At 58.6% G+C, this 12,230-nt stretch overlaps 1 protein-coding gene and 1 long non-coding RNA gene across 6 annotated transcripts; one reads left to right on the top strand and one right to left on the bottom strand.

Annotated features, from left to right (window-relative positions):
* Positions 1-1,662: 1,662 nt before the first annotated feature.
* Positions 1,663-9,317, bottom strand: SNX20 (sorting nexin 20). 5 transcript variants are annotated; one of them, XM_036275987.1, is made up of 7 exons: positions 9,208-9,317; positions 8,626-8,738; positions 8,349-8,530; positions 7,513-7,660; positions 7,151-7,289; positions 5,614-5,765; positions 1,663-2,778 (listed from the first exon to the last, which is right to left on the bottom strand). In XM_036275987.1, exons 4-7 carry the CDS (start codon positions 7,603-7,605, stop codon positions 2,113-2,115), a joined length of 1,050 nt encoding a protein of 349 aa, XP_036131880.1. In that variant the 5' UTR covers positions 7,606-7,660; positions 8,349-8,530; positions 8,626-8,738; positions 9,208-9,317; the 3' UTR covers positions 1,663-2,112. The 5 variants fall into 5 exon arrangements, with proteins under 5 accessions (XP_036131880.1, XP_036131881.1, XP_036131882.1 ...); XM_036275988.1 differs by having other exon boundaries at positions 8,349-8,738; positions 9,215-9,311; XM_036275989.1 differs by having other exon boundaries at positions 7,151-7,660; positions 8,349-8,738.
* A 169-nt stretch (positions 9,318-9,486) lies between these two features.
* LOC118638235 lies at positions 9,487-11,900 on the top strand. The gene is made up of 3 exons (XR_004961081.1): positions 9,487-9,746; positions 10,035-10,224; positions 11,788-11,900. It is a non-coding gene; the product is annotated as an uncharacterized LOC118638235 (long non-coding RNA).
* The last annotated feature ends 330 nt before the right edge of the window (positions 11,901-12,230 follow it).

The raw sequence follows: 12,230 nt of genomic DNA, 5'->3' as shown, positions 1-12,230 counted from the left end.
TGGACACGCCAGCTCTGGTCCTGGAGCTGCCCTATGTAACCTTGAGTGAAGCCTCAGTTTCCCCACCTGTAAACAGACATGAGTGAAATGACCTTAGAGGGCACTTAGGGTGAGAGGACCGGGCACATCCCCAGCCCTCTTCTTCCGCCCCCCAGCGGGATCACAGGGCCTGTGCTGAATTTCCTGCTGTGCCCCTTGCTGGCTGTGTGACTTTGGGAAGGTCACTTAACCCCTCAGGGTGTCTGTGTCCTGTCTGTTAAATGGAACAAGGACATCTCTCAAGCAGAGCCGCACAGGCAGTGTCGAGGGGCACCCTGGACACACAGCAGGGCTGTGACAGGGCTGGGCAGCTCTGGTCTCAGCACAGAGGCGGCCACTGACATGCTGTTTCCCATCTTGGCCGGGGGGGTGGTGGGGTGGGGAGGGCGGCTTGCCTGCCAGCATCCCAGGCACAGGCCACACGGATGTCTAATCCTGTCCTGGGGGTGGGGAGGGTGGGCATAGGGCAGGGAGAGGCTGCTGGGCAGGCTGCTGTCTGAAGGAGCCCCCAGCCTCCAGGCAGTGCCTGATGGTTGCCAGGTGTGGGTGAGCTGGCCTGGGCTGGGGCAGGTGTGTGGGACAGGGCCAGGCAGTGGGGAGGAACCTGACAGCAGACGGCTCTTCAAGGCCCCTCCAAACCAGAGGGTCCCCTACTTTAAACTGTGCGGACAGGAATCGCTTATGAAGAAGGGGCGGGAGCCTTTTCACGTGCAGATCCTGCTTCAGGAGGTCCGGGGTGGGGCCTGCGATTCGGCGTTTCTTACAAGCTGACGCTTCTGGTCCCCGGCCGGGTTGTGGTGGGCCACGGGGAAGGCTTCCGGGAGGAGGGAGCTGGAGGAGTTGAAGGACTTGTGCCAGACCCAAGAAGTGAGTGGGTCTCCGACTTCTCCAGCAAAAGGGAGATGCCAGGAGGATGACAGGGTCATCCCAAGCTGACGGGAGGAGACCATGTGTGACTAGAAGCACTGTGACCGTCGGGCCACGGCTGTCCGGCCTGGAGGTCACCAGGAGACAAGGCGGGAGCCCTGTGAAGTGAGCCTTTGTGGGCAGTTCCTTCTTAGGACATCAGAGTAAGTCCATTCCCTGTGCGCACAGTGGGGAGCCAGCCCTGCATTAGGGGTCTAACGGGAAGCCCCCGATGTGACTTTGTAAGTCCCCTCTACCCCATTGTTAGGTTTTTAAAAAATCCTCTCTACCACACACATACACCACGTGTGTGTGATTTGGAGGTGCACAATACCCCCACATTTGACACACCCCGATTCAGTGGCATCCGCCCTCTCGACTGGCCTGGTCCGAGGCTAACTTCCTTCAGAGAGTCTTCTCCCTCCTCCCCGAGGGCTACAGCTCCGGAAGCCAGGAGGCCATTCAAGGGACCCTTGCCTTATAAATGAAAATCTACCCTGAGGCAATGGGTTATATCCTCCTAACTGCCTTTGTGAAAAAATGCCTTGAATCACAGACTCTTAGGACATGGTTACTTCTACCCTTCAAAGTATGACAGCCCCCAGCCGGGGCCCACACTGGCCCCGAGGAGCAGGTGGTGAGATTTGTTTTGTGAGTTGGGTCTACACGCTCAGAGGGAAGAACCAGAGTAATTAGGATAAGATACTTAGGTGGGAATATTTGCTATTTGCTTAGGCAGCACCTGTGGGTGGGGGTGCGGGCCGGGGAGGAGCAGACAGAAAATACCAAGAACAGCTTCAGAGAAGAAACGGACTCAGCTGTGTCCATCCACGTGCGTGGTGGAGACCTCTGCTCCAGCTCCCTACAAAAGCATCGAGGAGATGGATCTTACTGTCCAGGGTTCTGGCACTGGGCTTGTGGTTTTGAGATAAAGTGAGCCTGGCATCTAGGGGACACAGGACACCAGCAGAGGCTTCCAAGGACACCCCAGAGAACCTCAGTTCAACACAGCTGGGAAACAGAGGACGAGAGGGGGCACTTGTTCAAGGTCACCATGCGGGTTAGAGCTGAAGTGGCCTGTCCTGGCCATTCCCATCCAAAAGGCACCCCGGGCAGCCACAGAGCAATGCCCATCCCGGGTCTGCAGTCCCTCTACCAGGCGGCTCGTCAGAGATACTCCAGGACGGCCAGTTCCTTCAGGGTGAAGCCCCGGGAGGTGGGCTTCTGGAGCTGGCTGTCCTCCAGCCTCACCTGCAGCGACACAAAGTCCTTGCCCAGCGCGTAGGCCAGGCGCACCATAGCGTCCAGCAGCGGGGCGTAGTAACGGTGGCCCTCCCGGGCCTGCAGGCGCTCCAGGGCCCTCTCGCCGGCGGCGAAGGCCTCCAGGGGGCGCTCGAGCTCTCGGTGGCACACGAGCATGGCGCAGAGGGCGGGGACCACCATCCCCGGGCAGTGGCCCGTCAGCTTCTCCTGCAGCGGCACCACGTGCGTCAGGATGTCCAGGGCCTTGGGGTACTGGCCGGCCCGCAGGCAGCCGAAGGCCTCCTTCAGCTCGGGCCGCGTCAGGAAGTCGATGAACTCGCGCGACCTGCGCACGCAGCGGATGGCGTAGAGCTGGCTCAGGTACTCCTTGAAGGCCAGCTTGCGCTCCAGGATCATCTCCTGCGTGAAGTTCCCCACCAGGTGCTTCTTGGGGAAGGGGACGTCCTCGATCTCCTCCCCGAACGTCTTCAGGAGGGTTTTCTGGAGCGCCTGGAAGTCGGAATAGCGCCGCTCCAGGACCGCTTTGGTGCTGTCGAAGCTGCCCGTCTGGATGACGACGATCTGGTACATCTGCGGTGCAGAGAGACAGCCACTGAGCGCACCCCCACATCTGCGGTGCAGAGAGACAGCCCTGAGCCCACCCCCACATCTGCGGTGCAGAGAGACAGCCACTGAGCGCACCCCCACATCTGCGGTGCGGAGAGACAGCCACTGAGCCCACCCCCACATCTGCGGTGCAGGGACACAGCCACTGAGCGCACCCCCACATCTGCGGTGCAGGGACACAGCCCTGAGCGCACCCCCACATCTGCGGTGCAGAGACACAGCCACTGAGCGCACCCCCACATCTGCGGTGCAGAGAGACAGCCCTGAGCGCACCCCCACATCTGCGGTGCAGAGAGACAGCCCTGAGCCCACCCCCACATCTGCGGTGCAGAGAGACAGCCCTGAGCGCACCCCCACATCTGCGGTGCAGAGAGACAGCCACTGAGTGCACCCCCACATCTGCGGTGCAGAGAGACAGCCACTGAGCGCACCCCCACATCTGCGGTGCAGAGAGACAGCCCTGAGCGCACCCCCACATCTGCGGTGCAGAGACACAGCCACTGAGCGCACCCCCACATCTGCGGTGCAGAGAGACAGCCCTGAGCGCACCCCCACATCTGCGGTGCAGAGACACAGCCACTGAGCGCACCCCCACATCTGCGGTGAGAGAGACAGCCCTGAGCGCACCCCCACATCTGCGGTGCAGGGTCACAGTCCTGAGCGCACCCCCTCATCTGCGGTGCAGAGAGACAGCCCCTGAGCGCACCCCCACATCTGTGGTGCAGAGAGACAGCCCTGAGCGCACCCCCACATCTGCGGTGCAGAGAGACAGCCCTGAGCGCACCCCCACATCTGCGGTGCAGAGAGACAGCCCTGAGCCCACCCCCACATCTGCGGTGCAGAGAGACAGCCCTGAGCGCACCCCCACATCTGCGGTGCAGAGAGACAGCCACTGAGCGCACCCCCACATCTGCAGTGCAGAGACACAGCCACTGAGCGCACCCCCACATCTGCGGTGCAGAGAGACAGCCCTGAGTGCACCCCCACATCTGCGGTGCAGAGAGACAGCCACTGAGCGCACCCCCACATCTGCGGTGCAGAGAGACAGCCCTGAGTGTACCCCCACATCTGCGGTGCAGGGTCACAGTCCTGAGCGCACCCCCTCATCTGCGGTGCAGAGAGACAGCCCCTGAGCGCACCCCCACATCTGTGGTGCAGAGAGACAGCCCTGAGTGCACCCCCACATCTGCGGTGCAGAGAGACAGCCACTGAGCGCACCCCCACATCTGCGGTGCAGAGAGACAGCCCTGAGTGTACCCCACATCTGCGGTGCAGGGTCACAGTCCTGAGCGCACCCCCACATCTGCGGTGCAGAGAGACAGCCCCTGAGCGCACCCCCACATCTGTGGTGCAGAGAGACAGCCCTGAGCGCACCCCCACATCTGCGGTGCAGAGAGACAGCCCTGAGCGCACCCTCACGGCGGGGTGAGCCGACAGGGCAAGCCTGGCAAGTAAAAGTAGCGGCGACCATAAAGCCTGCCCTGAAAACGGCTGCTGTTGTGTGACTCTGGCTTACATTGCCGTGGGGACCGGCCGAGCTGTAAAAGTGGAGCATGAACCCAAGAAGAACAAGCTGAGGAGGCACCTCGGGGAGCAGGGCGCAGGAGCCGGCCAGCCCGGGGGTGCAGGGGTTCCTGCAGGGGAAGCCTGAAGGGGGTGTGTGCTGCCAGAGGCCCCACACCTGGGAGATGGCTTAGGCGCTGCACTGGCCGCAGTGTTGGACTGTAGGAAAACGGTTCCTTTCTGCTTCCCTTTAAGAGGATACTGATGAAGGTGCAGGTTATCATTCCAGCCCCACCCTGGTCCAGCTGGGTGGTCTCAGGTGGGTAATTTAACCTCTCTGAGCCACACTGGGTGAGGATTAAATGAGTTTGTGCCCTGAAAGCAGCCGGCAGCCAGCATGCAGCGTCCTCTGTTGTCCTAACTCCAGTCCCAGGGAGGTGAAGCGTGGCTGTTCCGTGGCCAGTAACATCTCCCCTGACACTGGCTGAAATTCTGCTGTTACAGAGAGCAGCCCCAAACACAGAGCTTTCTCCCCAGGAGCCGGCCGGGGTTTAATAGCAGTACCTAGTGCTCCCTGCGTTTACTTCCATGACCACCTTTTCTTTATGACAGGATACTGGCTTTCCATTAAGGCATTTTTCTTAGAAATGAATATATTTAGTGTTGTTAAAAAGTGAACCAATTTCAGGGGGTCAATGGGGGGGAATAGGAGGGACATCTGGCAGTGTGGCTCAGTGGACTGAGCATCGTCCCATGGACTGAGGGGTCCCGGTTTGATTCCCAGTCAGGGCGCGTGCCCGGGTTTCAGGCTGGATCTGTAGTAGGGGTGTGCAGGAGGCAGCTGATGAATGTTTCTCTCGGACATCGATGTTTCTATCGCTCTCTAGAAAATCAATTAAAAAATATAGAAGGAGGGACATCTGTAATACTTTCAACAATAAAGATAAATTAAAAATAAATAAATAAATGTGATCTAATTGAAAGGAAACAATTAGGCAAACAATAATATAAATGATACAGGAATATGGTAAAAAAGGCAAAGGGACGCAGACGACTGATACCAGACAACACGGGATCAATGGCCAGCTCCTCCTGAGGACCAGGGACCGTGACTCATACAGCTCCAGTCCTCACAGCCCCAGCACTGTGCTGAGCATGAAATCTTGCTCTTTGACTGTTGCCCCAGAAGTGCTCCGGGAGTTAGAGTGTGTGAACCCATCCACGGCTGGGAAAGCGGAGGCCCTGAAAGGAGCCGGCGCCCAGGGCGGGCGGAGGCGGGGCGGAGGCGGTGCTCACCACGAACTTGGAGACCTTCCTCTCCTCGATGCGGGCCGACGCGATCTCGAAGAGCAGCTTGACGGGCTTCCAGCAGCCCTTCTCGTGCCTCCAGTACTCCTGCAGCTCCCGCGTGGTCATGCTGGAGTTGGGGTTCGGGCTGCTGCCGGTGTCTGCAAGAATAGCACCCCTGAGGACTCGGACCAGGTCAGTGCAGGGGCCCGGGAAATGGCTGGGTCCGTCTGGGATGGAACAGCAGATTCCCAGAAGAGCTGTGACTCATCCTACCAAGAACAGGTCCAGCTGGGCACCAGCCCGACCCTATGCCCCAGCCAGCTGAATCCATCCTGCCACGGATGACCTGAAGTAGCCCCTCCTCCCCAAGGGGTTTAGGGTGTGATGCATGGTCCACTTGCCGGCTGCAGGTTGGCCACCATGGAGCTTCGTGTCCCTGGTGAGCAGGGACCGTGGCGAGCTCACCTCCGCACTTGGCACATCACTGACTCCGTGGCTGCGTGGGCCCCCTGAGCACAGGTCAGCGCCGCACCGGCGGCTAGGAGGATGTTGGGCCCCTCCCAACCCTCTCCCCTCATTGCCCATACTCCATGCTTTTTCTTGCACATGTCACCTCTTCTGCCTTCAGTGCCACCCTCTCCCCTGCCTCAAGCATTGGCCACTGTGTTCCTTAAGCCTCCCCTGAACCCTGGGCCAGTCTGAGAACCCTGGCCGAGAAAACCCTTCTCCACCAGAAATGTGCTAACCACTGTGCACTTTCTTTCAAGGGATATGGGTCCCAGGAGCCCTTCTCCAACGTGTCCTTTAAGACCCAGCCCTCGTGTCACTTCGCGGCATCAGTGTGAGAGCTGCCCACCTCAGCCCTGTAGTCTCTTCTTTCACCGTGAAATGATCTTTCACTGTTTCTGAGCCTGAGGGCTGGCACGGGGCCGGATTTGTCCCTGTTTCCCCAGCAGCCTACACGGGGCCGGGGACAGAGCAGGTGTTCAGGGGGCACATCTCGGACCAGTGAGTGAATGAGTCAGTGATGAGCAGAGATTGGCTCCAGGAGACGGTGTTGGAGCAGACGCCTTGGTGCTCGCTGTCCTGGACCATCCCCGGGCTTCCTATGGGTCCTGCCCGAGGACTTTCTCAGGCATCAGCAGCTTATCGTGGGGAGCCCTCAGCCATGAAGGGTGGGACTGCTGTGTCATAGCCCGGCCTCCTCGCTTCTCAGATGGGACCACTCTGAGGGTTGCTCTAGATAGACTCCCAGAGAACCCCTGTTGGAATGGAGCCCAGTTGCCCCAAAATCTGTTCATGGACACCCCTCATGGATTCCTGCCCTTCCTTCCGTTCCTACATGGCTTTCCCCCTGCCCGGCTGTCCCTCCTGGGACCGTCTGGCAGGTAACCCACGAAAGCCGTCTCAGTGTCTGCTTTGGGATAAGCCACGCCACGAGAGCTGCCCCACTGCCTGTGGCATCTACTGAAGTACCCACATGTGTGTTTCAAATGTCCTCAAGCCTCTGTTCCCCTGACCAAGCCCCAGGCCTCGGGCCTACCTGAGTCCCCTTCCGGTCCTGGAGGCAGGAGGTCAGGGCCAGTGGCTGACGCCTCCTGCTGGGGCCCTGCCGTGCTCTGGGCTCTGCATCCTGTCCGTCTGGGGCCCCCAGGGTGCTCGGCACTCGCCATGCTGCAAGGCTACAGGGGGGAAGAAGAAACAGCAAGTGCCCACTCATGTGGGCTCCCGGGGGGTCCTGGGACGCCTGGGACTCGTGTCACAGTCCCGACGGCTGAGTTCTCCCTTCACCGCCCACCCCGCTGTCCGCCCAGCGTGAGAGGCCAAGCCAGGGTCTGGCCCTTCGCTGGACTTATGGTCCAAGGCCGAGCAGATCCTCTCTTCTTGTTGGGATCCTTCTATTACCAAGTTGCGTGTGAAATGAGGCGACTTCAAGCAAAGGTAAGAAAAATGCTGGCTTGTCCAGAAGAAGGTCCCAGCTCTCCATTTGATACGCATTTGTGCACGAGCCTGTGTCCAGTGGAGGGCGCTGGTATCTGACTTCCGTCTCTCTCTGTTGTTACATGAACATTTACTGACTTAACAAAAGTATATGTTTTTATTGATTCAAAAAAAAATTTTTTTTTGAGAGAGAGAAACCTCTATCAGCTGTCAGCTGCACACCCCCTACTGGGGAGCAAGCCCGCGAGCCAGGCATGTGCCCTGACTGGGAATCAACCAGGGACCTTTCGGTCCCCAGGATGACACCCAGCCAACTGAGCCACACTAGCCAGGGCTACTGACAACTTCTTATACCCAAGTCGTAGTCACCCAGGTTCTTCACACCCACTATCGTATTTAATACAGGAAACCCCCAAATCTACCGTGACTCCAAGAACAGATGGGGTCAAGCCCAAGGTCACATGGCTGGTGAGTGTGCCCAGCAAGCAAAGCCAAGTGCTTGCGCCGTGCCAGGCTGTGCCCTCTGCAGGCGACACCCACCCTCTCGCTCAATGTGAACCCGTGGCGGTAGGAGTTTCAAATCTCCATTTTAGGATAAAAGAACCGAGAGTTGGAGTTGCCCAGGATCGAGAGCTGGTAGGTGGGGCAGGACACGAGCGCAGGCTGGTCTGACTTCAGAACCCTCTCCGCCCTGCGCAGGGGAGGATAAGCGGCGGGAGCCCTGGGGTTCCGTCCGTGCAGCAGCTGTCCGTGACCCGGACACGTGAATGAGACGGCCTGGTGCCCGGCGAGTGCCTTACCGTCTCTGTGCCTCAGTTTCCCTTAAACTACAGAGCCCACTTCCTGAGGCTGGTGTCCGTGCACAGCATCAGCTCAGGGCACCGCGCACACCAGGCGCAGTGCACTAGTCCCTCTTGCTCTCTGACATGTGATAGATGCTCGACAAGTCATGGAAACAAGCGGCTGTAAATCAAGGTGGAAGCTGGAAAAACGTTTTAAATGTCTGAGACAAATTAGAAAGGGGACAATGAAAACATAAGCAGAAATTCAAAATAAGAAGGGTGCAGGTGACCTTACCCCCTGCGTGACGGACCCGAGGGGTGTGCAGGCGCATCACCGGGTGGAGCTGGGACACGAACTCTGGTCGTCAGATTCCGGGCCTGGGCCTGAAGTCCTTTGCTGCCTGTGGCCTGCACAGAGGTGGGGCCGTGCTGATGGACTGTCCCAGCTGGCACCGGGACCTCCTCAGGGTGGGGTGCTGGGGGCTTGTGAAAGCAGAGCCCCTGGCTCCCGACACCAGAGAGTCCACCCAGCAGGTGTGGGTGGGCCCTGGGCTCTGCATTTTGCACTCGCCCCCAGGACTGTGCTGATGCGGGTGTTCCCAGCCACCACTTTTGGAGAAACCCAGTTGTGGAGAATTATTCCCCAGGTTCCAGAGGGGCTGTAGAAGCATCTGGCACTCCAACTGAGGCCACAGAGGGTTGAGGAGGCTCCCTGTTCTGTCCCAAGGTGCTAAGGAGAGCCGCTCCCCCATACTGATGCTGTCACCAACCCTTCTCTGTCCCACCCTTCCCCCAACAGGTACGGAGGGTGGCTCACAGAAGGATGGGCTCAGGTCCCAAGGGCAGAGGCCCACTGAACTTGGGATCAAACACTGACCTCTGACCTGAGGCTTCTGGCCCTGCGGGTGTCTGGGGGTCCAGGAGACGTCACATGGCCCCCCTTCAGCTCTCCGCTGCAGCTCGGGGCTGTTGCTCTGCTGAGTTCCCCATTTGAAAACAGGAAATAGGCTGTGTGACCTGCTCCGGGTCACCCCAGCCATTGGCTGGTGGAGGATGGTGCAGCGAATCCAAGCAGCCTGGGGCTCCTGGCAGCCTGGTGGGCAGGGCAGAAGCCCCGAGGGTTCGCGCTGGGCCTCACTTCCCAGTCTCTGGCACCCAGACCTTAGCTCCCATGATGGCTCCATCATGCCCCATTTGCAGACGGGGAAACTGAGGGAGGAGCACAGAGCTGGTGGGGCCAGGGTGGGTTGTGGAAGGAGGTGGCATCGTTTCCCTGTGCCAAGCTGCACCCACACTCCTGACAGAGAACCAGGGAAACCAAACCTCTGGGAAGTGACATGGTTCATGGCCACAGCGTGGTGGCCTTGAGGACAGGAGCTGGGGACGAGACACAGAACAGAACCTTGGAAGTCCACGGTGCGTCTCCTCTGGGTCTGAGGGGTCACTCCCCTTCTTCTTAGTACGTGAAACACCCACGGACAGACCCCCAAACAACAGTTTCATTTTACTCAGTTCTGGAATTTTCTATAAATTGAACCACACATACTATTTGCATGCTTTTGTGTCTTATCTCTTTCCTTCAGCATGTATGTGAATGAGAGTCATTCATTTTAGAGTGTAGCTGGGGTTTTTCGTTTTTATGGTTGTATTGCTCCACGTGTAATCCCGTCATCATTTATCTTTTTCCGTTTTGTTTTGATGTAGTCTGCCGATGCCCACTTGGGTGGTTTCATCATGATCAATGACGCGGGGAATATTCTTCTACACGTATGCAAGCGCCGGCGCTGTGTGAGGTGCCATGACCGGGGTTTCGGGTATGGACGGCTGCAGCTCTGAGATCACGTCCAGCCGTCTTCCCGAGCGGCGGTATCCGTTCCCGACCCGCCAGCAGTGCGTGAGTTCCGGGCGCCCCCCGCCCTCCCTGACCTCTCCGGGCGCAGCATCTTCTGTGTCAGCCGTTCTCGTGGGTGGGCGGGGCTCTCTCGTCCGGTCTTCAGCTGCATTCTCTCCTGACTGGTGTCACTGTGCATCTTTTCATGGGCTTATTACCATCTTTCTATCGAGGATAGAAAGTCCATGGCTCATCTTTGACCGGATTATTTTCTTTCTGGTTTGTGGGCGTTCTTTATGTTTTTCCGGGGGTAGATGGCTTCTCAGCCTCCTCCTCAGCCCGTGGTTTGCTTTGCACTCTCGTAACGAGGTACTTGGATGAGAAGAAGTCGCCAACTCTAAAGGATTCAACCATGTTGATCGTTTCTTTCACCCTGGTGTTAGCCTCGAGGCTGGGATTTGTCCTCGATGACTCTTTCTTCCTGCAGCAGCTCCAGCAGCCGCGGCGGGTGTGCGAAGCCCTTAGAACAGCGGCGGCGCAGTGCGCTGGCAGGAGCCAGCCGTCGGGTTGTTCTCAACCTTTCCACTTGCCTGTCTCATTCGGGTGTGGGGGAGGAGGTGCAGTGTTTATTCCCCGTGTTTACCTACCGGCCTTGCTCACTGAAAACGGCCAGCATGCTGACGGTGCCACCACGGTGACAAGGAGCACGGCGCATGTCAGGGCCTGTTAGCTCGAGGGGAGTGTCCCGAACAGTGTCCCTTCGGCCTGCTAGCAGTGAGCCCTGGAGGACAGGGCCATACCTCATTCATCTTTGCCTTGTGCTGCCCGCAGGTGGCCTGCTGTGGCCGGGTGACGTGGGCTCTGCGTACAGTGAGGCTGAGCTCCCTCTGCCCTCCTGTCCTGCAGTTTCCAGTTTTCTCCCCCACCCTCTGCCTGGGCCTGGCATCTGCACATGCCAGGGCAGAGTGTGTAGAAGACACTGCTTCCTCTTCTGGGGTAGGAGATGCTCTCTGGAAACCCCCGGACACACAGGGGCTTCTGGCCTGAGCAGGAAGAACCTAGAGGGGCCAGAGTGACCAGCCAGGAGCTGACTTTCCTCTGCAGCACAGAGCTCGTTGTGGTTGAGGAGCTCTGCGTGTCTGCACGTCAGGCAAGGCCCCGCTGTCATGGCGGGGACACAGGTGTGGGTGGCCCCGCCCACTGTCACACGGGAGCCAGATGGTGAGAGAAGGGGGCCTGGAGGGGTCCTAGGGCATCAGGAAAGGAAATGCTGGCATCTCAGAGTCCAGGGGTCTCTTACAGAATCCAAACTCTTCTAGAATCCAAACCGCCTGGGCCCTTCGGTGGCGTCTCATTGCATTGGGAGTAAATCCAGACCCCACCAGGGCTGGCTCCCCTCCCAACTTCGTTTGGACATCTCGGAGCATCACTTGCACACAGCCGTGTCCCGAGCTGCTTCCTGCTCCCCTGCCTTTGCCCCTGGGCTTCCTTCAGCCCGCAGTGCCCCTCTCTGGGTTCCTCCATGATTAGCTCTCATTTTCAGGTTGCGGTGGGTTGTCTCTCCCTTGTGTACTCTTCCCTGACCCTCTCTGTTGAGACCTATCATTGTTTTGCTTATTTATTTAGAGCTGGTCTCGAACACCATGATGGCAGGGACTCCGTGTCAGCAGTCTGTCCCTACAGCAGTGCCTGCCACAGTGCCATGGCAGCTCAGTACTTGCGATGGAAATGAACCCATGAGTGAGTGAGGGGTGATGCAGAGGGTGGTGATCGGGCTGTGGCTCCAGCTCAGCCCTGACTCACCATGTGCCCTGGGCAGCCACGGCCCCTCCGCTTTCAGTTTCCGTAATTGCAACATGAGCTGAAATGAAGGATCCTCCTTGCTCGATTGGGCAAGTAACTGCATCCGTACACTGCAGCTCACCACCGCCCGGCTGTCCAACAGGCTTGGGACCCCAACACTGACACACTTTGTTTTTGATCCTCACCCGAGGATATTTTTCCATTACTTTTTCAGATGGGGGGTGGGGGAGAGAAAGAGAGAATCATCAATTGGTGGCCTCCTGCAT

This window comes from Molossus molossus, unplaced genomic scaffold, assembly GCF_014108415.1.
Source record: "Molossus molossus isolate mMolMol1 unplaced genomic scaffold, mMolMol1.p scaffold_m16_p_21, whole genome shotgun sequence".
NCBI lineage: Eukaryota > Metazoa > Chordata > Mammalia > Chiroptera > Molossidae > Molossus > Molossus molossus.
Note: the sequence above shows the minus strand (reverse complement) of the source record. Positions and strands in the feature narration are given on the sequence as shown.

What these genes read in the sequence shown, in the direction of transcription:
- SNX20 (XM_036275987.1), bottom strand. Translation starts at nt 7,605, where the DNA reads ATGCGTATCAAATGGAGAGCTGGGACCTTCTTCTGGACAAGCCAGCAT. An exon ending in AGGACCGGAAGGGGACTCAG is followed by an intron (nt 5,766 to 7,150) that starts GTAGGCCCGAGG and finishes CTATTCTTGCAG; the next exon opens with ACACCGGCAGCAGCCCGAAC. An exon ending in GGAAGGTCTCCAAGTTCGTG is followed by an intron (nt 2,779 to 5,613) that starts GTGAGCACCGCC and finishes TCTGCACCGCAG; the next exon opens with ATGTACCAGATCGTCGTCAT.